The sequence below is a fragment of the Thamnophis sirtalis genome, unplaced genomic scaffold (assembly GCF_051295495.1).
Source record: "Thamnophis sirtalis isolate CommonGarterSnake01/CBP01778 unplaced genomic scaffold, rThaSir2_p1.2 scaffold_1, whole genome shotgun sequence".
NCBI classification, from domain to species: domain Eukaryota; kingdom Metazoa; phylum Chordata; class Lepidosauria; order Squamata; family Natricidae; genus Thamnophis; species Thamnophis sirtalis.
In genome coordinates, this window is record NW_028261381.1 from 56,919,380 (window position 1) to 56,946,922 (window position 27,543).

At 43.9% G+C, this 27,543-nt stretch overlaps 1 protein-coding gene across 2 annotated transcripts in view; it reads left to right on the top strand.

Moving 5' to 3' along the window:
• GYPC (glycophorin C (Gerbich blood group)) overlaps positions 1 to 27,543 on the top strand; it is an 83,135-nt gene that overhangs the window by 29,650 nt on the left and 25,942 nt on the right. The window contains exon 2 of one of the 2 annotated variants that reach the window (XM_087712217.1): positions 11,293 to 11,408. The exons of the other annotated variant lie outside the window; for it this stretch is intronic. Coding sequence (XP_087568343.1) covers positions 11,393 to 11,408 — 16 coding nt within the window. The 5' untranslated portion in view covers positions 11,293 to 11,392. The remainder of the gene's footprint in view (positions 1 to 11,292; positions 11,409 to 27,543) is intronic. 2 annotated transcript variants of the gene reach the window in all.

Here is a 27,543-nt window from a genome sequence, read left to right on the forward strand (position 1 = left end):
AGAGAGCTTCTGACAAGCAAAGTGAATGGGGAAGCTGACAGGAAGTTGCATATCATGGTTACATGATGTTGCACAATGACTGCAGCTGGAACTGATGTCATAAATCAGTGTGGTCACATGATGTTTTACTTTATGGCTGCATTGCTTAGCAATGGTCACTGCTCCCACTTGAGATTGTGAAGACTACTTATACTTCTGTTCATGTGGCTGCAAGATACAGGATGCGATAATAATGGAAGAATGGAAACCTTTACTGAAAATCAATTGGAAACATGGCCAGGACAAAGTAGCACTAGAATCAGGTGTACAAGATATTAAAGCTACACAACCCTTCAAAATGTTGCTCTTTTCCACTGTGTTCCTCTTCAAAGGATGTTGCAAAGCAATGCCCTGCTTTTGAAAATAGGATGTGAAAGCTAGTTCAGGCAAAGTCAAGAGTAAACAGACTGAAACCAGACTAGAACATTATCAAAACAATGGATATATAGAAAATAGCCTTCCTTCCCACAGAAGAGAGTCACCTCAATGGCAGGAGGAAAATATGCAGGGATTTGAATCTTTATTTCACTATAAATGGGGATTACACTTGGTTCATAATAGTCACTGGACTTCTCTTTTAGTACTTTCATTTTTTTATCTCACAATAAATCTACTTATCGAAGTTTTGCATGTTTGAATGCAAAGTTTTAGTTCTGATGCTAAATAAGCCTGGCTTTGGAATTCATTGACTAATCCATTTAACAATGGGACTGTAAGAATAGCTACTGTGTGAAATCCACTCTTACTGATCAAGGATGCTGATTAAGGCAGTTCACAAAAACTGATTGTATCAGTACCATGAGGCGGAGTGTCATCTCCAGTTGGATTAGTTGCAGAGAGAAGCATCTCCACAAGATAAAATAATGGAAAAACTTAGAGATCTAGAAAAGATATTGTAAGTTGCATAGATCAGAATGCTGTTTATTCAGCTTAAAGATTGGAAAGCTAGGAACTTGGGCAGTAGACATATAAGTGCCTGTATTTTATTAAATAAAAGTTGGTCTTTAGTTTTGGAGGCCTTCTTCAAGCTGTCCTTGGCTATTTTAAAATAAGAAAGAATGGCTTCTAAGGGACAGATGAGAATCATAGCTGGTTTTTACATGTTTTTATGCCAGGGCTATCTGCAAAATGGTAGGCATGACCAGATGGGTAAAGCCCTTTAAGAGTGTAGTGCATATGGTACATATTAAAAAGAGATAGGTATTTGATTACCCAATCATATTTCCTATTGGAAGCCAAAAACCATCACTCTAGACAGCCCTGATTCAGGCTTAAATCTATTCATCTCAGTGGTGGGTTGCAGGTGATACACCCTGGTACGGTCATACTGGAGTCTGCCCAGACCACTGGATACCATTACAGTATGATGCTCAGGAGGGCCCATCTGCCCACTCGAGCTCCTTACCGATCTTTTAAGTCTTCGGCGCTTCCGTGCATGGTGCATACAGTGCCTGCCCAACACTCCGCTGAGCAGTTGGAGCATCACAGAGGCTTGCGGAGGTGCTAAGACACACGCATGCAATGGGCGGAGCCTTAGTGCAGGAGTGAAACACCCCTACACTTGCCTTTGCGCAGCAACAGCATTCTGCCTTCATTGCTATACATTTGCTGTTGCCACCAGCAAAGAGGGCTGGGAGAGAACTGTGGGGGCAGATCTTATGGGGTGGGGGCCATCCCAAGCCTGACCTTCCTTCTCCCTCGACGGTGGGGCCAAGAGAAAGAAGAGGGTGGTGTGGGGAAGAGATCCCCTTGCGACTGAACGCTGAGCACAAAAGCCCATGGGGGGGTGGCCCAACAGAAGCACACCTATTGGTGAGTCGGGCAGTGGAGAGGCCTAGCCTGGCTTCCGCAGTGAGACACAATGTTCAGCACCTCCAGACGCGAACTGCCGCCTTTAAAATGTGCCACACCTTTGAGGAAGCCTGGGAGTGATGGCTGGGGCCGGGGGGGCAGATGAAACTTTCGGGCTGCTCCCCCACTCCTCAGCAAGCTGGGCCTGGAGAAGTGTTGCGGGCTGAGCACCAGAGGGTCAAAAGGTGCACTCCCATGTCGCTCCAACACGCATTTCTAGCGTGCGTTCCTCTGTCCCAAATTGGGATTGAATGGGGGAAAGGGAACAGGGGGGAAGGTAGGGGGGCTTCTAGGAGGAGAAGTCCAGCTAGCTTTCTTTTTGGTGTGTGTGGGGGAAGTCCCAATAAAAATCCAATTTCCCCCAATAAATGGGGAAAATAAAGGCCTGGCTGCACAGAGTCCAAAAAATGGGTTGGGTCTGTTCTTCGGAGGATTAGAGAGTTAATCAGTTAAAATCTGGGCGGGAGGTTATTCAGAGTGGGATCTGCCTGGGTCTCTTCTTTCCCCCTTAGATTCCCCCCTCCCAGCTTTCTTCCCTAGCCTCATTTTAAGGGGAGGGGGAAGCAAGGTGGGGACAATAGTAGCTAAAAGGTTGCAAGGGGGTTAGGGTTAGGGTTAATTAAAGACGGGGATGGGAAAAGGATGTCATTCCTTTTCAAAGGACCCAGGGAAAGTGAAATAAAAATAGGTGTGTGTGTGTGTGTGTGTGTGTGTATGTAAATAACAGCCTGGGATAGCTTCAGCCACAAACAACAGCTGTTGTTATTTTTGCAGAGAGCTTTTAATCTACACAGCATTCTTTAATAAATACTAACAATAGGGGCTTCCGGTGGGTGGAGCCTGACAGGGGGTTGTTATTTTTAACAGCTCTGGAATCTTGGCGTCGTTAAACTGTCTAAACAGCAATCTATCAAGCTGTTTAGCAGTTTATTTACCCTCTCTTCGGGCTTAGAAGAGAGAGGTGAGAAGCTATGCATCGGAAGACCTCCAACTAGCCCTTTCAGCCTAAACGCTGGGAGGAAGGGGGAGGGCACCGGCTGCAGCATGGCAGCTCCGAGCCGGGATTCATTCTGCCTTTTGTTGCAGAACGAAGGTTTTCGCTCATCCTCAGCACAAATGATTTACTGTGGTCTTCAAGCCGAGCTGAACCAATATTGGTGAACATCTAATTGTATGTATAAATCCTTAGCTCCATCTGCAAAGAATTCCTTCTGCTAATTACTTGCTGAAAATTCTATAAAAAATGGCGCCGAGCTGTGTAGGAGGGCCGTGACTCGGATAGAATTTTTGCGAAGCCTAAAAGTGATGTATTACCAAGAAGTGATTTATTATCAAACCAAATGGCAATTACTGCATAATTGGACTGCTTGGACTTTTTAACTGACTAAAGAAGATTAAACTTGAGATGGCTTCTAAGCAAAAATCCCCCCCTCCTCCCCCTGCATCGAAAAGTTCTGGAAATTCACCAGCGCCTTCTGCTAAATTACAGTCATTACTCCCTTCTACTTCTGCAGGGGACCCCCTGACAAGGGAAATTCTGCAGAAAGAATTAATTCAAGCGTTAAAAATCATGCTGTTATGATGGAAGCAAAACTTAAGGAAGAGATAGCTGCTTCTAACAAACAGATGTCTGAAGAACTTATGACATGTAACCAAATTATTAGAGGGGACTTTCTGATGGCTCTGAATTCGCTAGCTGGTTATGCATATGGACTTGAAGAAAAGTTAGAAGATCTTAGTGACTCTAATATGAACTTGGTAATGAAGATGGAGGCGGTCCAGCAAAAGGTCAGCGATGCAGAAAATGAAATCATAATGCTACAGTATAGGTAAATGGAATTTGCTTTAAAGATAAGGGGCCTCCCTGAAAATACACAAGAGAACCTGAAACAGATTCTCTCTGAAGCCTTTGACCTGATGGCGGGAAGGTCAGGAGGGAATCTTGATTGGCAAATCGAAAAGGTTTACCGCATTAATTCCTGGCTGGCAAAACAAAAACAATTACCAAGAGATATAGTGGTGTATTTCGCCACTAGAGATGTGAGAAACACGATATTACAGGAATCCTACAAAAATAAGCTTCAAATCGGGGGTCGGGAGGTGACTGTCTTGAAGGAGATACCACCTAAAATGCTGAGATCTAGGAAACACTATGCCTTTTTAGTTGAAGAGCTTAAAAATCACCAGATACAGTTTAGATGGGACGCACCAGCCGGCATCACATTTAGCTACCTTGGAAAAAGACATCGCCTCAATACAGTATGGAAGGCACAAGATTTCTACACCAACGTACTGAAGGGTGGACAACCCTCTTCCTCTAGATCTAGACAAAGAGAACAAAAAGGATATGATGGAAAGCAAACCACTCAAGTATTAACAAGGGGGGATCAACTTGTTCTCTCAGAGGTACAAGAAGCTAAAGAACAAAGACAAGACCGCGTGGTTACTAGACGAATGGAACAGGAATTAAAAAAGCAACGTACACAAGCCACCGTTCAGGAGCATACCGGCGTTACATCAGAAGCAGTGGGGGGAGCTAGGCCAAAGATTAAATCCCAAGATGTTCAGATGGCTTTTTAAAAGTTTCAGGGGGCTAATGATTGTAACTAAGTCGCTAATTTGGAATGTTAAGTGATTGGATCAATTTAACAGAGGATAGAATACTCAATATTGAAGGGCATGATTTGGTATATGGTTGCTTATTTGCTATATAATAAAAAGGTGGATAAGAATTTTAAAAGTCATATTCTAAGGAATGCCTTACTGCGGGTTGGGGAAAAACATCAATATAAATTAAATGACATGGTAGACTTACAAAAAGGTTAAGGTATTCTGGACAAAAATATGATGGATTATGCAAAATGTTCTAAAAAAAAGGATAAAGTTTACCCCCCACCTATTTTTTGTTATGTATAATTACTGACTGTATAGCAATAGAGATCAACTTGATTTTGCACTTGATAACTGCAGCTAGATTGTTGGTGGCGCAATACTGGAAGAAGGAAGATTTGTCTACTATCCAAGAATGGACATTGAAAATCACAAACTTAGCAGAGATGGCTAAAATATTTGCATATCTCAAGGATAATTCAAACGAGAGATATAAACAAGACTGGGAAAAATGGATTGACTATATTCAAAATAAATATAGGTCTAGGAAATTTCAGATAGCTTATGATTAAGATAAGAAATGATACAAATTGTTTATAGTTACCTAGCAAGGAGGAGCTAAGCTCAATTCAAAGACGTTATTAACTTTCTACTTTCTCTTTAAGTATATTTTAAACTGTTTTTGTTAAAGATTTATACATTGTATTGGTTCTGGGAAGTCAGGGTGGGGGAAGGTTGGGGGGGTTGGGCGGAGGAGGGGAGGGAGTGGAGTTTACTAAGTTGGAGGAGGATGTTGGATGGTTGTACATGTATACTGCTATTTTTTCTTTTTTATGTATATTGAAATGGAATTATAAATACCATCAACACAAAAGGGAGTTTGCTCAGAAGCTGAAGTACCCCAAGTGAATTAGAGGAAGAGTGGGAAGTAGAGGAGAGAAGAAAGATAGGAAGAGAGGGATAGGAGAGAGATTGAAGGGGGAAGATGAGGTGTATGAGGAGGAGTGGGAAGGGGAGAGAGGAGAAGGAGAAAGGAAGGGGAAGTAGAGTAGAAAATGATGGAGGGAAGACAGGATGTAGAAAGGGGGAGGAGAAAGGGGGAAGAAAGTGTCGGATAAGGTATAAATATAGTATATGGAGCACAGAAAAGCCAATAGCTGGGTTTTTCTTTTTTTTTCTTTGGTAGTTGATGGTAAGATGAGTTGATGTAATTACTTAATAATACAACACAATATTGACTATGTAATAGTATACATGTGATTATATGCTATGAAAATGGAAAATAAAAACTTTCTATGTAAAAAAAGAAGAACAATTCCAGCAACAAAATGAATAAATACTAACAATAACGAACCATAATATACAGGATTAAAGAAAGGAAGGGTGAAATCAGAGAAGGAAGGAAGGAAAGAAGAAAAAGAAAGAAGGAAGGAATAAGGATGTGATAGCCCTCTAGAGGCTACTTCACTACACTTCCATCATTCCTGAGTTCTGCTGTTAAAGAAATCCTGTGCCACCAGGGAGAAGTCAAGTTGTGAAAGAGTGATTGAAATTCCTCACAAAACCTCATTATTCAGGTTAAATTGCCATGTTGGCACTTTGTGATAAATAAGTGGGTTTTGGGTTGCAGTTTAGGCACTCAGTCCCTAAAAGGTTCGCCATCACAAGCTTAAGGCCTCAAGTTGACACATTCTCCCTCAAAATACCTTTACTATTTTATTCCAAGAGCTTTTAGTTCAACATTCCTTCCTAACCATCTGAATTTTATTTCAGGATCTTCTAAGAAAAAGAGCTCCTAGACCAGTGATGGCGAACCTTTTTTGGCTCGCATGACATAAGCAGGGGAAACGCAGGCAGGTTTCAGAGTTTCAAAGTTTAATAACATTTTTATGCCGCCCAATCCCGTAGGACTCCGGGCGGCTTACAATACAAATAAATCAAAAGGAATAGAAGAAAGAAAATATAGATTTAAAAAACACACCATGCACTCCACTCCAAGTGGGGCTGGATCATATTTTGGGGTCAACAGCCCCAGGCCTGCTGGAACAGCCAGGTTTTAGTGGTCTTACGGAAGGCCGAGAGAGTGGGAAGGGTCCGGATCTCTGTGGGGAGATCATTCCACAGGGCCGGAGCAGCTATAGAGAAAGACCTCCCCCGAGTAGTCGCCAACTGGCATTGCCCAGTCGACGGTACCCGAAGGAGGCCCAATCTGTGAGATCTTATAGGTCGTTGGGAGATATGTGGCAGGAGGCGGTCCCGTAGGTATCCAGGTCCTAAGCCATGTAGGGCTTTAAAGGTAACGACCAGCATCTTGAAGCGCATTTGGAGACCGATGGGAAGCCAGTGCAGCTCGCGGAGGATAGGTGTAACATGGGTGTACCTAGGTACACCCGATATCGCTCGCGCGGGGTGCATTCTGGGCCAATTGTAGTCTCCGAACACTCTTCAGGGGCAGCCCCAAGTAAAGCGCATTACAGTAATCAAGCCTAGAGGTGACGAGAGCATGAGTGACCATTTGAAGTGCCTCCCGGTCCAGGTAGGGCCGCAACTGGTACACCAGGCGAACCTGGGCAAAAGCCCCCCTGGTCACAGCCGACAGATGGTATTCTAATGTCAGCTGAGGATCCAGGAGGACACCCAAGTTGCGGACCCTCTCTGAGGGGCGAAGGGTTTCGCCCCCCCAGGCTAAGAGATGGAATATCTGGTCCGTTCTTGGGGGGGGCAACATCAACAGCCACTCGGTCTTGTCGGGATTGAGTACCAGCTTGTTTACTCCCATCCAGACCCTAACAGCCTCCAGGCACCGGCACATCACTTCTACCGCTTTGCTGAGTTGGCACGGGGCGGACAGATACAACTGAGTATCGTCCGCATATTGATGATATTTGATTCCATGCCAACGAATGATCTCACCCAGCAGCTTCATGTAGATGTTAAATAGGATGGGGGACAGGACCAAGCCCTGAGGCACCCCATATTTTAGGGGCCTAGGTGTCGACCTCTGTCCTCCAACCAACACCGACTGCGACCTATCTGAGAGGTAAGAGGAGAACCACCGTAACACGATGCCTCCCACTCCCACCTCTCCCAGTCGTCGCAGAAGGATACCATGGTCAATGGTATCAAAGGCCGCTGAGAGGTCAAGAAGCACCAGGATAGAGGAATGTCCTCTATCCCTGGCCCGCCAGAGATCATCGGTCAGCGCGACCAAAGCAGTTTCAGTGGAGTAACCAGGCCTGAAGCCTGTCTGAAAGGGATCCAGATAATCAGCTTCATCGAAGGTCCGTCGGAGCTGAAAGGCTCAACAACCTTCTCAACAACCTTCCTTACAAAAGGGAGGTTGGACACTGGATGATAGTTGTTAAGAATAGCTGGATCCAGAGAAGGCTTCTTAAGGAGGGGTCTTACCACCGCGTCCTTCAGGTGCAGCGGGAAAGATCCCTCCTGTAGAGAGGTATTAATAATCCTCTGGAGCCAGCTTCGTGTCACCTCCCTGCTGGTCGAAACCAGCCAGGAGGGACACGGGTCCAGTAAACAGGTGGAGGTACTTACAGCTCCCATGGCCTTGTCCAAGGAGCGACCAAGGACTCCGTCGGACTGTGGGCAAGGGAGTCAGGTATTTCCCCAAGCTCTGTCTGAAATCTCAAGGGATCCATCAGGCGCCTGGGGCGGAACCATTTAATCGGTTCCCCCTCCCTGCAGTGGGGGAGTAGTTTCAGAAAATCAAGCCTCAGTAGGAAGTGATCTGACCATGACAAGGGCAAGGTCTTTATGCCCTTCAATTCCAGATCACATCTCCACTGCTCCGAGAGAAACGCAAGGTCAAGAGTGTGTCCCGCTGTATGAGTCAGACCCTGAATTACCTGGGTCAAGTCCATGGCTGTCATGGAAGCCATGAACTCCTGCGCCCCACCAGAGCGTTCGCTGAGAGATGGCAGGTTAAAGTCCCCCAGTACTATAAGTCTGGGGAACTCAACCGCCAAACCGGCTACTGACTCAAGGAGCAAAGGCAGGGCTGTTGCAATGCAGCTGGGAGGTAGGTACGTTAACAACAAGGCCACTTGACCCCCAAGGTCCAGCTTCACCAGCAGGGACTCACACCCAACAGTCTCTGCAGCAGGGATCCCACGAGGTGCTAATGATTTTCAGATGACAACAGCCACTCCCCCACCCCTTTCTGGTGTCGTGGTTGGTGCAGCACCTGAAACTCTTCTGGGCACATTTTTGAGAGGGGGACTCCTCCCTCATGGCCCAGCCAGGTCTCAGTAATACATGCCTGGTCTGCCCCCTCGTCCAATATTAAGTACCGGATAAGGGGAGCTTTCTGAATCACAGTCCTGGCATTTAGTAGCAGCAACCTGAGGCCAGGGCCCTGGCATCTCTTGCCACGTGGTCCTAGGGTTGAGTTTACAGGGCCGGAACGAGGGATCGCTGTAACATAGTGAGCCCTCCTTCCCTGGTAATGGCCTGCCCTGAAACTCCCCTCATACCTGCTTCTCCCAACCATGACCGGGATGCTCCGGCCTGTCCCCGCCACCGTAGACCCCCCTCCCCTCCCACGGCCCCCATTCTCCCCAGCAGGCCATTTGTATCATACACTCTGGGACAAGATGCGGAACCGGGCCCCCATCCACTTCTGCTTCTGCACTCAGTGGAGGGGGCCGCACTCTCGATCCCCTCATGCATACCGACCAGACATTCTCCACACACATACCCCACTAATAATAAAATATTAAAACATACAAGGATACAGAATAGAAAATTTAAAAAATTTAAGTTTAAAAACACGTGGGAACATTCTATCAACCATCCATACCTACAATCACTCCTTCACTCAGCAACAAGATGGGTGCCGTTCTGGGACCGCCAAGCGGTTGAGCGCAGTTTTTAAATAAATAAAGTTAGTAGTAATATAAGAGAGGAATGTCTTTGCGCTCAGAAGGTTCTCCTCTGTGGGATCCAGTAAGAAATACAAAGCTCTAAAGTTTAAAGTGGATGGGGGTTTGACGCTGGTTGGAGGGGAGGGGGACAAGCTCCCTACCCACGTCCTCTTCGTCCTATGTTTTCCCTTTCTGTGAAGATTGTAAACACAGGGTGGCATGCAGAACTCTCGGCAGAGACGGAGGTCTGAGGACTCCATGGCCGAACCGCAGCAGCCGAAATGGTGAGGGGGAAGGCCCCTTGTCCGCGTTGTTAATTTGGGATCAAATGAGAAAGTAGAGGGAAGGGGGTGAGGGGGGAGAGGTCATCCCAGAACCCAATTTATGGCGATGGAAAGGCGACAAGCGGTTGATCTCACACGTCTAGTTCTTTCCAAAATGGTGGTCTTAGGGGCGAAGGCGAGAGTGGGAACAGTCAAGATGGAAGACAGTCAGGGAGCAGTGCCGTCTGGAAAGGCACGTCTGGGAATAATCACGGATGGCAGCAGCAATCCCAACAGTCAGTCCGCAGCAATGGTGGTCAGAGTCTGAGTCAGAAAGGCTGTGATGGAAGGGGGGGTGCGCTTGGGTTAGCGCTTGACTCACCCCCCCCCCAAGGTGGCCACAGGGCTCAACGGCGTCTCGCCAAGGAGAAAGCAGGCCGTAGCAATCAGAGTTCAATCAGAGTTCAAGCTGAGAATGCCGCCAGTTGGAAAATTGCCATCCGTGGGAAAAAGAGGGGGGGCTCTTAGATGCCTTAGAATATTATGAAGCCCGGCCGGATAAACAAGTGGCCTTTATGTTTCTCGACGCACAAAAGGCTTTTGATTGGGTAAATTGGAAGTTTATGTTGTCATAATTAGAAAATATGAAGTTTGGAGAAAACTTCGTAATGCAGTTTGGGCAATTTATGTACGACAAACTGCGACATTATTGGTAAATGGAGAAGAGGCAGGCAATATTGAGATTGGTAAAGGCACAAGACAAGGATGCCCATTATCCCCCCTACTGTTTATCCTTACATTAGAACTTCCTCTTAGAATAGTGAGGAGTGATATACAAATTAAAGGGTTACGAGCTAAAGCTCAGGAATTTAAGGTCCAGGCCTTTGCCGACGACCTTGTTTTTATTCTGGAGGATCCTATGGCTTCTGGGATACAATTTTTATGAAAAATAGAGGAGTATGGTATGATAGCGGGGTTACGTAGAAATAAAGAGAAGACAAAACTGTTAATTAAGAATATGACTTTGAACCAGAAAAGGAAAGTACAACGCCTGTTAGGGATTAACATCAGTGACGTGCAGTGAGGGTTACCGTTGGTGAGGCAAGAGCGCAGCAGCGGCGAGAAGCAACGTCCCCGCCGCTGTGTCCGACAGGCGTCTTGCGTTTATGGTGGACATAAACGTGAGATGCCTGTCGGACACAGTAGCAGGGGTGTTGCTTTTTGACGCTGCCACGCTCTGCCACCTCGCCCCCTGCCTCCTCCGTCCCCGCTGACATTCCAAAAGTATGCCGCCGAGGAGCAGCAGAGCCGGGATCATTGCTGCTCAGGTGGCCCCCACCGCCAGCAGCTTGGGTGTCCCGGTTCCGTCCAAGCTGCTTGCCGTTGCGCTCCGCTGCCTTGCCCCCCCCCGCCTCCTCCGACGAACAATCCTGCTGCCCCAGCCTGCAGCCAGCCCAGCCTACTTTTTAACTCTTAACTTTTAAAAGGTGAAAAATTCCTTATGCAAAGGAGGCCCCGTGTTCTCTGGCCTCCTCCTTTAGTTAACACTGAGAGCAGACACCAAGCCACTGTGACTTGAAATCTGGTAGCAACTACCCTGGCTTTAATTATTTTTTAAAAATTCTTTAAAATTCTTTCCTTTCCCTCAGGAGACTGGTGAGGCCCCGCCTCCCTTGCCTCTAGTGACTGCACATCCCTGATTAACATGGCCCATAAAATACAACACTTGGGAATTTGGCTCACGGAGAGATGTTCCTCTATCAAGGTAGATAATTATATGAAATTACTACAACAAGTATCTAAGGATATGACTAATTGGAGTGGTAAACAACTGTCTTTGATGGGCAGGATTGCGACAGTTAAGACACATGTACTACCAAAATTTTTGTTTTTGTTTCAAACGGCACCAACTAAATTGCACAATTTTTTTTTAAAATCCTTGGAGACAATAGTGGCTCGATTTATATGGCAAGGCAAGAAAGCACGAATTAAAGCCCAAATGTTGCAAAAACGTAAAGAACTGGGAGGCTTCGGAGTACCCAACTGGGAAGCATATTATAATGCAGCAATTATGACATGGGTGAAGGATTGGATGACGTTGAGTAGAAGGCGCCTATTGGCTATAGAGGGACATGACCTCCCCCAGGGATGGCATGCCTCCCTCTGGCAAGAAAGAGATACCCCCCATAGGTACTTCATGGGACATTATATTCGGAAGATTTTGATGGGGGTCTGGGAAAAAATGAGGAAAAAATATTATCATAGGGTTCTGTGCTGGTTGGCACCGTTAGAGGCTTTAACGCATCCCAGTGTATTTAATTGGACAAGAAACATAACATATAAAGACATTATGACAGAAGATGGCAACATGAAAACAAAGATGGAATTAGAGCAGCAGGGCAGGAATCTGGAATGGTGGGAATATTTACAGATTAGAAATAGGTTTAAAAGTGATAAGGTATGGTTTGGGATCTAACCAAACCCTCAGGGGCTAGATAAGATTTTGTTTGGCGGAGATAAGAAAATGTTATCGAAGATTTATCAATTTTTGATCTGTCAAAATGCTAAAGAAGAGATGGACAAAAGCCTTCTAATAACATGGGAGAGAAACTTTGGCTATGAGATTGAAATGGGCAAATGGTGGGATCTGTGGAGTAAGACTATTAAACTTACAATATCTACATCATTTAAAGAAACCATATACAAGGTGGTTTATAGATGGCACTTCCCCCCAACGAGGTTAGCCAAAATGTTTCCTGGGTTATCTCCACTGTGTTGGAAATGTGGAAGAAGGGATGGCACATTCTACCATATTTGGTGGTCTTGTACTGAGACCACAAAATACTGGAGAAGGATTCAAAAATGGCTAAAAGAGGTTACCGGGGCAAGCATGGAATGGAAATCTGAGAATTTTTTACTAAGCATAAAACCAGAAAACATGAGTAAATCTATATGGCATTTGAGCCTACATATAATTGTGGCCACAAGAATAACTTATGCACAATTTTGGAAATCTACTACCATACCGTCAGAAGATGCCATAATTAAAAAGATCTATGAATGTGCAGAAATGGACAGAATGACAGGTTGGCTGAGGGACAAAGGAGAAACGGAACATTATCTTAGCTGGAACCTATGGTATATGTGGGCGACAAGGAGAACAGCAGGGACTTAAAACGGGGAAAGTTAAATAGCAGTTGTTAACAATGGGAACTAAAAGTGAACGTGGGTATTGTAATAGATCCCTGAACTTTGTAACAAGATGCTGCTGCTTAGAGACTAAACAATGAGGAAGGGAAAAAAAAGGTTGGGCTGTGAATGACTGTCACCGCGGCGGGGGGGGGGGGATGTTGTATGTTTAAAATTGTATTTGTATTTGTATGTTTTTTTTCTTAAAAAAAATTTATAACCAATCAAGATTATTTTTTTAAAAAGGGGGGGGCGCTCAAAGGCCGCACGCCACAGCCCGACACCGCCAGAAACAGTCTAAGCCGCCAGAACAATGCCCTTCCAGGCAAAACGCCAAACCTCAAGACAGAATGCCGCTCCATGTTGAAGGACCGCCGTTCGGGAGGAGGCGGGGCGCCGCCTAAAAAGCTGTCCAATGCCGCCGAAAGATCGCCCAAAGCTGCCTGGGAGGCATCTCTCCAAATAACAAACAAACCTCCGAGAGCGTCTTAGATTTTCCTCACCCAGGTTCCGCTTATCCACAGAGCTGGCAGTTGGTAGAGGCTTAAACTAAGCTAAAATTATCTCTCTTCTAGCCTGAGCGGCAAGCTCAGGCAGCCATTTTCCCCTGCGCAGGTGCACTACCTTTTAAAGAGAGAGAGATTCTCATGCGTGGGCGTGCTGCACCCATAATGCAATGCATGACCCCCCCTGCGCGCATGACAGGTGCTCCCCCCATTTTTTTGCATGCTTTTTTCACCCTCCCCAGGCTCCAAAGACTTTATAGGAGCCTGAGAAGGGTGAAAACAACCTCCCCCGCCCCTTGTAAGGGCGATTTTAGTTCTCCGGAGCGTTCAGGAGCCCTCAGGAGGCTTCCCTGAAGGCTCTGGAGGACTAAAAACAGCCCTATGAGCAACCCGGAAGTCCATTCCCGAACCTCTGGAAATGTCCTGAAAACCATAGAGCCCTTTTTTTGCACTCCAGAGGCTTCAGGGAAGATCCTGAAGCCTCTGGAGGGCCTCCGTGGGGCGGGGGGGGGGGCTGTTTTCATCCTCTCCAGGCTCCTATAAAGCCTCTGGAGCCTGGGGAGGGCAAAAAATGGCTTTAAAAAAGGCTGAACTTAGCTTGCCAGCGTGCGCATGCGCACTGGCCAGCTGACAGGGCAACGTCTCATGTGCCCTGAGAAATGGCTCCACATGCCACCTGTGGCACGTGTGCCATAGGTTCGCCATCCCGGTCCTAGATCTTTACTCTAACCAAGAATTGATTGGCAAGAAACTCTGCATCATGCCTGTTAAGTAAAATTCATAGTTCTACTTTAGTTATAGCAACTAATGGTTCCTAATTCAATCTACAGCACAAGCCTCTTGCCCATTTCCCTCTGCAGCTTCATCTAGGGTTCCTGGATAGTTTCCTGATGTAAACCTCTATTTAAAGTTGTCCTCTGTTGGAAGAATTGCCTAGTCCATATCCAGGTAAAGATAAGCAGATATATGAAGAAAATAGAGCATTGTTCATCAGCAGCCACATATCAAACTGAACAATTACGGAGGTCAGTCATAGTTTTATGCATTCATGTATATTGCATTTCTATTTTAAACTATATTAATAAATTAAAACTGCATTATATGCAAAAATTAGCATGTGCAACTATTTCTTTGATTCTGTAACTTTGCTTTTCCCCAACGCACTGCATTTCTTTGTGACAGCTTCTTAATTTTTTCATTACAGAATTTGAAGATTGGGGGTGGGTGGGGTGTAAGATGGATGATTGTAGCTAAACTATTATACTGGTTAGAAACAAATCAAGCCTTAAGGCTTCAGAAGCATCTGATTCTTCTGGTCACAGACTTGTGATTGACCTAAGGGCTTATAATAATCTTGAATGGATGCTTTTTTGGTGTGCTTCCTGCCTGAATAAAGGCATGATGGATGAGACTTCAGCAAAGGAACCATTTAAGAGATGACAGAGGAAGGATATATGCGAGCATGGTTTAAATGAGAAGTAGCCTGAGGGAAACATTTTTCCTTTTTTTCTTGGAGGCTTAGCCTTTCTAGAAAGAGAAGGGCAGTGTTTTCTATCTTGCGCTCTTAAAAGCATTACCCAGACAGGGATCCAACCCCTATGTTATGTTTGCAGGCTCTCTGATACCAACCCTAGGCAGTAACTGAGTGAATGAACTTACAAATTCCACATGTCTGCTTAACGGTATTGCTTTTCAGCAAAGTCTTATCTTAAATCAGTGAGGTGGCATGTGCTAAGCACATTCTGCCCTTGCACCTCTTTTTTTTAAAAAAAAACAGTGCATAGACCGGTGTTGTGACTTACATATCCTGACAGCTGCCTGGAGGTGACCAATTGGCGTATGTAGAGGCTTGCTTGTCTGAAGCGTGACATGACTATTTTTGTCAGATGGGTAATTGTCGCTATCACCAGGGCGCATCTGCTACACATGTCCTGTAATTAAAGATCAGGCTGATTATTAATTCCACCAGAGCTCTTCCACACATAAAAAATTAACTTTTTGATTGTACCCGTTAAAAGAAATAAATAAAACCAGCCATTGTTAAATTAGAACAAGGAGAGGGAAAATGGAAAGACCATAGGAGTGTCTCAATAAATATGTCTGCTTTAAGTTAATAATATTTTCCAGCATATGCATTTCAGCAAAATAATAGAATCTAATCAGAATGGTATTGACCAAATATTGGTTTGCTGTGATGACACAGCTTCTCTTATTGCTAGCATGAGGACATACGGGTCAAGCAAAAGACCATACCTTAGATAGGTTGAGGTAATTTATTTGGACTGGCACAGCGGCACAACCACTGGCTTGTATTGCAACAAGTAGAAATATACTCTGGGCAATTTTTCTGGCCTGTTTTTTTAGGGCTTCTTTTATGGATTAAGGGTGGAGACTGGAACATGAAGTTTCCCAAAAGCAAACTTTTATTCAGTTCTTTCCCTCCCTCTTTCTCCAAACCATTTTTCATGCTGTTTGAAGCCTTGAGGGTGAATGATACACCTATATTACACCTATCCTCCGCGAGCTGCACTGACTTCCTATTGGTCTCCGGACACACTTCAAGGTGCTAGTCATTACTTTTAAAGCCCTTCATGGTTTAGGCTACCTGAGAGACCGCCTCCTGCCACTTACCTCCCAACGACCCACAAGATCGCACGGGTTGGGCCTCCTCCGGGTGCCGTCAACCGGACAATGCCGGCTGGCGACTCCCCGGGGGAGGGCCTTCTCTGTTGCTGCGCCGGCCCTGTGGAATGACCTACCTGCAGAGATCCGGACCCTTACCACTCTCTCGGCCTTCCGTAAAGCCGTCAAGACCTGGCTGTTCCGGCAGCCCTGGGGCTGTTGAGTGATATCCAGCCCTGCTTAGATGGAATGGGTGATGTGAATTTTAATACTGCATTTTTATCTTTTTTATTCTATTTTTTAAATTTTAAATGTTTCTTGTCTGTTGTGAGCCGCCCAGAGTCCCTATGGGAGTGAGCGGCATACAAATCCTAATAAACTTGAAACTTGAATGGTGGTAATGAGAATGAGAGACTCCCTCAAAACCATCCCAGAAACCTGATCAGATGAGATGTAGAGAAACCTAAGATGGTGACATTAGATTTAGTTCAGAATTGCATGTAGTTAGGAGGAGGCTACAGGTCTGAAAAATCATTGAAACGTTTAATGTCCCTATCTCTTACCTTATCCCAGCTTTGCTGGCAGACAAGTTGATGTTTGATTATACACCAATGACAGCACTGGATCTGAGTTGTTTATGACATTGTTCCTTATCAGCAGGGGAAGTCATGGTGCATATATCAGGGTTCCATGCCATAAAATAGCACAGAATTGGGAGGCTGCGATTTACAATTGTGCCATCAAAACATCAAGCAAGAAAGACCACGGAGGAATCTTAATCACGAATGCCAACAAATAGAGAAAATAATAGGAAAGGGAATTTGAAAGATCATTTTAAGATTCTCAGAGGGATCTCAGAAGAATTTATAGCTAACAATATAATAAGAATAATCATGTGTTAGAAGTATTTGAAGTAAAAAGAAGAGGAAACTAGTGTACTAAAATGGGATTATAGTATCACAGAAACCTCTACAGACAAAATGTATTCCGGAGTTGGATGCATTAGAAAATAATGGACAACAATAAGTCATCTGTGAAATAGGAAATAGTGCATCCGGTGAATTGAATTGTTTAAAGATGTAGGTGAAGATGCAACTACAAATCAGCAGAAATCTGCATTAAAAAATATAAGATAAGGCACAAATTACAGAATCACTGCGCAAATTCTTTACACAAGCAAATTTTGTTTAAGAACTTTTAAAGAAGAATAGATCCCAACATAATAGAGGAAGGTTCCAGAAAAGGCAGATGAATGCATGGTTCAAATAGCTAATTTAAGATAGATAAGGGAGAGAGTATGAATATTTAAGAAGGAGGCTAACCTTTGTTTATTCACTATAGCAAGGTATGTTAGTAGCTGATGCCAGCATGTGAGAATGTGTGAATATTTTAAGGCTAATCGCTATGCTGATTATTATTCTTTGTGATAAATAAGAAACCAAGAACTGTAAAAATATTGAGAAATCGAGGGATTTTGAAGAGGAAAGGGAGTTAAAAATGGATGTATGCTATCATTTTATCTGTTTGATTTGAATGGCAGGATTTATAAGAAATGAGAGTGGAATCAAATCTGAGTTCAAAATATTAATACTTTGAGATATGTGGATGACATTTTTATTAGCCGGAACTAAAGAGGATTTAATGAGTTTATTGTGAAAGTAAAAGTAGGATACAGAATGGGTTAAAGTAAAATATTAAGACAAACATAATATCAATCTGCATATTATTGAACTTAAAACTGACAAAAAAGAAGTGAAAATAGTTAATAATTTGTGGTGTGGGGCTCAAGAATAAATAGATATGGATAGGGCACTGGTATAGTAAAGAGAGTTAATCTAGGCAAGATAGCAATGACATTATTGAGAGAAGATAATGAATATTTTAATGATAAAAACAAAAGAAAAAATAATGGTCCTCAGCTATAAAAAGCTGAAGATATAGAAAGAATGAGAAGAAAAAAGGCCCATACTTTCAAATGTGTTTAGCATGGAATATAAGAAAAATCAGTCCAGAATCAAATATAAATTCTCTGTTCCCTGGAATAGGGAATAGAAACTCGTGCATTCTGAGCATAAAACATGTGATGTGAGATGGAAAAGGGATCAGGTAGGTAAACATGATTTAAAAAAGTGGTCTTAAGAGCTAGAAGCTATTGTGAGAGATGTCAAAATAGTAGGCATTAACATACATCCTTGTTTAACTTGTTTTCCTCTTCAAAATCCCGTGGTTTAATATTCAATATTCTTACAGTCCTTACAGAAATACAATCCCTGATACTATTCAAATGCAATTTGATGTCTGTCAGTGGTTAAAAATGCTGAACCTGTCAACTGGAAAAGCTGACAACCCGGGTTCAAGTTCCAAGTGCTGCATGATGGGGTATGTTCCCATTACTTGCCCCTGCTCCTGCCTACCTAGTAGTTGGAAAGCATACAAACGCAAGTAGATAAATACCCTGTTTCCCAAAAATAAGCCCTCCCTGAAAATATTGTGACACAGCAGCAGCCATGAGGTGACCACACTTGCCACCTCCTGCACCTCAAAAATAATAAGACCTCCCTGAAAATAAAGCCAAGCGGTTATTTCAGGGGTCAAAAGAAAATAAGACACTGTCTTATTTTTTGGGAAACACGGTAGGTACCATTTTAGTGGGAAGATTGGACAGCAATCTGCAGCAACCTCGGTGTATAGTCCTGCTGGTCACATGATCATGGAAGGGTGTTTGGACGACTCTGGCTAACTCAACTAAGAAATGGAGTTGAGCACTGCCTCCTAGAGTTGGACTTGACTGGATAAGGGAAACCTTTACTTTTAACACCAATATCAATACCAAGTATGAAAAAATAATAATCTGGAAAACAAAATCAGGCAATGTCCTCTATCTGCCTATTTAACAAAAATCTAAAACTTAACAAGTTTAAGATATGATTTGAAACACCTTGAAATTTGCCCAATATTTTCCCACTATTGCCCAATTCCAGAACTTTTATGGATGAACTAAGTTCTGAATATTTACAAAAACAAAACCCTAGGATTCTATCTATACAGCCATCTTGAAGAGTCAAATAGTCATGATGATGATTTATTTTCCAAGTCAAGTATCATTTTTATTCTAATAATTAAAAACATAACTTTTAAAAGCAAGGAAATCAATATACACTATTTATCCTTTGTATAGGCATGTGTGACCTTCTGTTACCTTTTTTTCTGCAATCAAACTCCCAAAGATTATGCTACCAAAATTCAGTGCAAAATTAAAATGTCAGAGGCTTGATTATTTTTGCTTTCATGTAATGTTTGTGTCCTTAAAATAAACCACAAATCTTTACCAAATTAAATTCTACCCATCACAGCTCATCTTTAACTTAATCCAGAAATAATGGACTGTTAAATTCTAAATTAGAAAAGAAACCTGTTGTAAAAAGCAGAAGCATCTATATTAGTTTCTAAAACATAGTTCATAACTAGTGTTTTATTTCATTTCTGTTTTAAAGCAATAAGTACACACACAGAAATATACTCCAAATAAAATATAGCATGCCAAAGGCATTCAATATTATGCTCCAAATAAGAAAATCATATAACAGACTCTGAACATGATTAATGAACAACTTTCCCTAACTCTAGAAAAGCCAGAAAGAATATTTGTGTGTTAATATCTACTCTGTGGGTTTGGTAGCATAATCCAGAAGAAACCAATTTATGATCCAACAACACTAATTAAATTCAGTAGCCATTGTGGGTTGTCCAGATTTGTATCACAGATTGAAACTCAATAGATCTTGCATTGTCTCCCCTAATATAATGGGGGCATACTTTACTGGTAATGTGAAGATTAGCCTAATATGAATTTGCTTTCATTCTTGAATTGTGACTAGTGAACGATAAAAATATAAGAGAAATCTGTAATAGCATAAGGAAAACAGTAGCAGGTAGATCACAGATGCTGATTTAGACTTTAAACATTCAGGGTTTGTTGAACCCTTCTAGAATTTTTAAGAAGTAGTGCAGACTTGAAGATCCATTTCTACCATCCATTACACTTGCTAACCATGGCCTAGTTCATTTGGAACTATTCTAAGCGGGACAGTCCATCTTTTGAACAATTTGTCCCACGTCCCGGTTTTTTTTTTTTAAAGTCCCGATTTTTTTTAAGTACGAAAAAGCCTCCAGCCGCCTTGAGGCTCTCCTAGCAACTGGGAGCGTATATTCTTCGAGCCAAGTGCATTCCCGCCCACGCGTCCTTGGGAGCTGTTGCCAATGGCTGAGGGAGGAGAAAACTTTACTCCATGTGGGGACCGCGGGCTTCCCTCACGGATTTTTTCTTCTTCTGTTGCTTTGAGCAGCCCATCCCTCCACCCCTCTTTCTCTCTCTCTCTCGGAGCTAGCGGCTGCCTCCGAGGCTGTCCAAGCTCAGCCCCTCCCCCGCCCCGGACTGCTGCTTTGCCTCGGCTGCTCGTGTTGTTTGGGGAGGGGATTACAGTGCCATAGAAACACAGCGTATGTCTCACGTGGCTGATAACCTGGTCTCTATACAGAAGAGGTAATTTTAAAAACTTCGGAGCGAATCCAGAAAGAGGGGAGTGTTTTCACAAGAGGGGGAATTTATAAACGGCACAGTGAATCCAGAGGAGGAGTGTGTGTGTGTGTGTGTGTGTGTGTGTGTGTGAGAGAGAGAGAGAGAGAGAGAGAGAGAGACTATCACTAAGTGTTGTAGCTTCTGATTCTTGATTAATGTATTCTATTTTATTTTTCTTTATGTACACTGAGAGCATATTCACCAAAGACAAATTCCTTGTGTGTCCAATCACACTTGGCTAATAAACTATTCTACTCTACTCTACTCTACTCTACTCTACTCTACTCTACTCTACTCTACTCTACTCTACTCTACTCTACTCTACTCTATTCATTTCTATTTCATTTCTATTTCAATTCTAATAAGGAGTTTAGCTTCTCTCTCTTGAAAATGTAAGCTAGCATAAGGCCTTATAATGCAAGCTAGCTTTAGCTTTCAAACAGTTCATTTAGTGACCAAAGTTACAATGGCATTGAGAAAAGTGACTGATGACCATTTTTCACACTTAGCGACCATTGCAGCATCCTCATGGTCATGTGATCAAAATTTTGATATTTGGCAACAGATTCGTATTTATGATGGTTTCAGTGTCCTGGGGTCATATAATCGCCTTGTGTGACCTTTTGACAAAATATAAAATTTTTAATCAAGCCCCCTCCCCCTCCCGTCAATGGTGTCCCTCTTTACCAATCTGAAAATCTGGTCACCTTAAACTATCCCTATTGCTTTCGCTTTCACTATTTTAGTTTTCCCAGTTGATATTTGTAGTAAAATAAATGCACAATCTGTTTCAGCAAGAAGTTAGACCACAGTAATTTTCCCTGCTACAGGTTTCAGTCTTCTCGTCTATTGCCATGTGCTTGTGTATATCCAAGAAGCCACTCACAAACAATATGTGGGTGATTCGTTACAAATCTCCTTGGTATTGGAGGAATTCCTGGAGAAGAGAAACTTTGAAAATAGTAATTCAGGATAAATATCTTCTAATGCTAAGCTCTATTTCATCAATGAGGCAGGTATTCAACAGATGAGGAATATGCACATCTCCTATCTGTTAGTTGTTTTAATTTTATTTTGGGGGTTAGTTTGAGAATCAGCTATTTCCACAGTAACAAAGATCCTGTTTTATTGCACTCACGCTTCTAGATATCTTGTGAAGGAAATCTACTTCACTAACACTGAGAAACACACCATACAATTTCAGTTTAAGTAGATATAGGAGATAGAGAGGCTAGGAGAGCATAATCTATTCTTCCAGAAGCCTGGAATAAAGATACAGCCTTGCTGTTTTCTTTTAAGATAATAAGGGTGTTTTTGTTTATACCTATCTTCAAAGGACAGGGAAACTACAGAAAGATAAAATATTTCCTATTCAGTGCATTTCTCAGGGGATGTAAACCTGCAAGCCTCCTCTGGATTGTAAGGTTTTGTTTTCAAGATGCAAATTATCCCATAGGATTAAGCAAAAGTTTATACTTCCCTAAGTATTCTTATGGAACTGCATAGTAAGTCGAGAAGAATGTGGTGCCATTCCACGGAGATGCTTGAGTTAAGGAGTGAGTACTATAAGCAGTGCCAATTTTTAGAATATCATATTGTGTTTGTATCCGTTTGTGTGTGTGTGTATGGTTGTGGTGAACAATCCAGTGTCATTCTCCCCATTATGATTTTTAATATTTTCCATTTCTTTCTGCGCTACTGCTCTATGGCGCTATTGCACCTAATTTTTCTATTAATCCTCTTTGTATCATAAAGTATCATTTGTGATTTGATAATCATTTTTATCAAGGAATGATTTACTTGTGGGAGATGAAGCCTGGGACCCATCAAGTCTTTGAATAGTCTGTTCCACTGATTAGGAGTAAAGATAATAAAGCAAGTATCTACACCACTTTTTTCTAATTGGAAGATTAATACAGTTCAAACGAAAGAAAAGTGAGTATATGGCTCAGACATGCAGGTTTTACAATGTTCATTTTGAAGCATTAGGCAGAATGACTTCTAAAAAAAACTAGAAGCCACCATCGAAGAGATCTTATTGTATCCAAAGGGAAACTCTCCATTTTTTTTATTCTGCTGGAGATAAATCAATCCTACATTTTAGTTGAATAAAATGAAAGCCCATTTTGCATTTACAGCACATTTTCCATTAATGTCAAACAAATTTGTTTCTCTGATCTCCAACAGAAAGCTAAAGCCATTGCATTTGGCACAATAAGGCATCATTTGAAAATCCTGGGTGTACCAAAATCATGGTATTTCAAAAGAAGAGAAAATAAAATAAAAACAAGATATCCAAAATTCCTCTCTGCATTCTGTTGTATGGTTCAAGGATATAGGACGTATGATGTGATATCAAAGCAACTAAGTGGATTGCAGTTAAAGTAAGGTGACCAGACGTCCCGCTTTTGGCGGGACAATACCGATTTTTAACAATTTGTCCCATGTCCCACGGCATTTTTAAAAAGTCCTGATTTTTTTTAAAAAAATTAATCAAGACCCCCCCCCCCGGTCAATGGTGTCCCGCTTTACCAATGTTAAAATCTGGTCACCTTACTTTCGCACGAAAGGAAAAATCTGCCAAAAGTCACGGGGAGCCCCGGGGATTGTTCCTCGCAAAGCATCACTGTCGCATAGAATGCAAATGAAGATGCTTATCTCCCTGCCCGGCTCCGTGTGCTCGTATTCAAATTGGAGTCACGCCTAGTCCCATTCAGAGGGCGGAGGGACGAAAGGAGGAAGGGAGTGAGTGAGGAAAGAAGAGAGGATGGAAGGAGAAAGGAAGGAAGAGAGGGAAAGAGCAGAAAGACAGATAAGGTGAAGGTAGATAAGCAAGAGGAAGGAAGGAAGGAGGAAGGATGGAAGGAGGAAGAAAAAAGGGAGGGAGGGAGGGAGGAAAGAAAATAATGGAAGAAGAAAGGAAGAGAAGGGGGAAAACAGAAAAATAAAGAAAGGGAGGAAGGAGGGAAGGTGAAAGGATGGAAGGAGGAAGGAAGGGAAGAGGAAGAGAGATCAAAAGAGCAGAAAGACAAGGTAGATAGGCAAGAGGAAGGAAGGGGAAAGAATGGAAAGGGAGGAAGGCTAGAAGGAAGAAAGAGGGAAAGAAGGAAGGAAGGAAGGTTAAAGGAGGAAGGAAGGGGTACTTCCACTTGTAGGCCTGGGACTGAATGGAGGAGGAGTCTCTCCATAGGATCAGTTGCTTCTCTGATCATGGTCTATGAAAATGTTACTGCCTGCCTGATGCAAATTTAGACAGACGGTGCCTTGGGCTGCCCCTCAAATCCCCCCTTTACTCCCCCCCTGTAGAATTCAGACCCTGAGTTTTGCCTTTGAGGGGCATCTATGTGTGGTTATGGCGGATGGCAGAGTCAGCTGGAGGTTGAGAGGGGATTGGGGGCTTTTGTCTGCCTGTGGAGTTCTCCCCATGGACAGGATGGGATGTTGGCATGAAAGGGATCCGGGCACAATCTCACCTGTTCCAAGTAAAGTTGCCTTTTGCAATTGACTACCAGTAATCCTCAACTTACGACCAGGATTGATCCCCCAATTTCTGTTGCTAAGGGAAACGTTTGTTAAATGAATTTTGCCACATTTTGCTACCTTTTATTGCCACATTAAGTGAATCATGGTGGTTGTTAAGTCAGGAACATGGCTGTTAAGTGAATCTGGGCTTCTCCATTGGGGATCAAAAGGGGATCACAATTTCTGTTTTTGTTTCAAATGGCACCGACTAAATTGGACATTTTTTTAAAAATCTTTGGAGATAATAGTGGCTCGATTTATATGGCAAGGCAAGAAAGCACGAATTAAAGCCCAAATGTTGCAAAAACGTAAAGAAGTGGGAGGCTTCAGAGTACCCAACTGGGAAGCATATTATAGTGCAGCAGTTATGACATGGGTGAAGGATTGGGCGACGTTGAGTAGAAGGCGCTTATTGGCTATAGAGGGACATGACTCCCACAGGGATGGCATGCCTCCCTCTGGCAAAAACGAGATACCCCCCACAGGTATTTCATGGGACATTATATTCGGAAGATTTTGATGGAGTGTTGGAAAAGGTGAGGAAAAAGTACTATCTTAAGGTTCCGTGCTGGTTGGCATCGTTGGAGACCTTAACGTAAGGTGACCAGACATCCCGCTTTTGGCAGGACAGTCCCGATTTTTAACAATTTGTCCCGCGTCCCGTGGCATTTTTTAAAAGTCCCGATTTTTAAAAAAAATCAAGAAACCCCCCACCTCACCCCACCCCCCGGTCAATGGTGTCCTGCTTTACCACTGTTAAAATCTTGTCACCTTAGTTAAAGGGATAATGACGTTTTTGCCTGATAAGTTTTACTAAATCATCAGAATACATCTAGAAATGAAATTAAGAGGAAAAAGGTAAGGAAGGGGTTAGAAGTCAAAAGTTGTAAGTGCATTAAAAATGCAGCCCATATTTCCAGGTTTCCTTTGCTTACAAAAAATACTTTATCACTGCATGCATTAATATTATTTACTGGAAGGTACCAGTCAAAAAGAAGCATTTGGCAATATATCAGAAGTATATTTTCCTGGGTTTTTTTTAAGGATAAGTTTCCCTATATAGTCTTTGGCTCCTCTCTTTCCTCATACCTAACAGTGTCCCTTGTTGCTGCTTTTATTTTATCCAAAGCAACTTTTCCGGAGTGAAGGACAGGAGTCTCCAGCTGTTGTATATTCACACCCAATTGGCCACAAGACTGGGAGGAAGCTGAAGCCGCGCCTCTGTGCTCCACCCTTCTGACTCCTGTTTCATCTCAGTCTGGCCAGAGATGAGATGTTTAAAATTGGACTCCTGAATATTTCCACTTCTGGACCCTCCTCTGTTCTTTTCAGCCTCCTCCAGGAAGCTTCCTCCTTCCCAGTAAGTTCCTGACTGTGGCTGCTGTTTTGAATCAAGGAGGGAGGTCGAGCTTCTGGGGGCTTAGGTGGCTTGCTGGCTGTTCTGGCAGCCATTTTGGGTCACTCTGCCACGTGGATAGGGCTGCAGGCTCCATGCGTGCCGGGGAGGCTAATGGGCTCAGGATTACCAGCCCTATGGCTTCACACCAGCTTCTCTTGCCTGTTGGGTGGCTGGAATCGAGCCACAGTGTCTGAGAGCGCTGGGAAGAGCGTGAAGAGGCTTTTCAGCACCTTGGCGAGCCATGGCGGCGAGAGAGCACGAAAAGCTTTTGGAGCCAGGAGAGCTGCTGGCGGGGCCCCTGGAGCACGCCAAACTCGGTGCTCGCGTCGGGGCTGCCTGTAAAGCTCAGGAAGGCTTCCTTCTTATTTCCTGTTGCTGCAGTCGTAGGAGGCGAAGGGAGAGCATGCGGAGGCAGTGGCTGCTGAGGAGGGTCGTAAGTACTTGCGCACATATGGCCAAGATGACGGAAGGTGCGGAGAGGTCCCCATCCCCTCCTTTGTCCCCTGGAGAGGGCACATCCTCCAGGCAGAGACCTACAACCTCCTCTAGGAGGCAAAAGGCGTCTGTTGCCTCACGTCCCTCACGTGCCACTCAGAGGGGCAAGTTGAGGCATAAGGCAATCACCAATACCTTTTCAAGGGCGGAGAAGCTGCGGGCGCAGCAGGGCAGGCTTAGTTCTTTGTCTTCCTGCTCCAGATCCCCATTACGGGGTGAGCCTAGGCCTGTTTCCCCCACCCTGGGTTCTCCTGTTTCCCCTTGGGGAATATTTTGGAGAGGTTTCCACTTCTCCTCCCCTTTCCATGGAGGAGCAGGACATGGAATTGGATGATCTCTGATAAGAATAAAAAGAAAGTCCTGCCCACTTCGGCCAAAAAGGAGGAACAGAAGTCTATGCCCTTCTGCCGCAAGCCCTCGTACCAGCCTCAGGAACAGGAAGCTCAGCAGAGCAGGTATTCTTCCCCCAGGTCCCCCAGCCTGAGAGGAGTTACAACAGGGATAGGCCGCATTTTCAGCAGCAGAGTAAGCCCCCCTTTCAAGGTGGTGGTAGTCGCCCTTACCCCAGGGGAAAATAGGTCGGCTTCGGCCTCACCCATTGGAGTCGCCTGGCCCTCTTCTCTGAGGCCCGGGGGGAAATTTTCTCTGACTCTTGGGTGCTCAGCACGGTCACATCTCAGCTTCATTTAGAGTTCCTTTCCATTCCCCTGAATTTCTTCCACACGTTTTCCCCGGCAAAGCATATAGAAAAGCGCAGGCTGATATGTCAGGCTATTGAACACCTGCTTGACATTGCTGCAATGGAGCTGGTCCCTCCAGACCAGACAGGCGGGGGTTCTATTCAAACTTTTTCCTCATGCTGAAGGCTTCAGGGGGTTGGAGGATTATTCTGGACTTGAGATAGCCCCCCAGTTCAAGATGGCCTCTCTTAAGTCTATGTTGGTGGACGTACGGGAGGGTGACTACATGGCTCCTATTGATCTCACGGAGGCTTACCTCCACATTCCCATCCTCCCGAAGCATAGGCGGTTTCTCAGGTTCTCTTACCTGGGTATCCACTATCAGTACAGGGCCTTGCTGTTTGGTTTGTCTTCAGCCCCTAGGTCCTTTACCGAGGTGGTGGCGGTAGTGGCAGCCTACCTGGGGAGGGGTTCCCATTAGAATACAATGCTACCTGGATGACATCCTCATCCGGGGGCATCACCAAGTCAGACAAGGGCAGATCTTTTGCAAGTCATAGAGACCCTTCAGCGTTTGGGTTTTTCTGTTAACTTTCCCCGTCAATTAGGATCCTTCATTTGGGGGCTGTTATTGATTCTCGGTTGGGTAAGGTTTTCCTCTCCCCGGACCGCAGGGCCAGTTTGGTTAAAATGGTTAAACAGGTCTGCAGGGACCGTTATGTTTCCACAGTCCTTCTCTCCAGCTTGTTGCGGAAGCTCATCTCCTATATCCAGGTAGTGCCATGGGCGCGATTACAGGCCAGAACTCTTCAGTGGCGATTCCTGCAGTAACAGAGAGCAAATTCCAGCAGTTCAGCGGCCAAGGTCCCAGCCCCAGTCCACAGGTACTGGTCTCCCTCAAGCAGTGG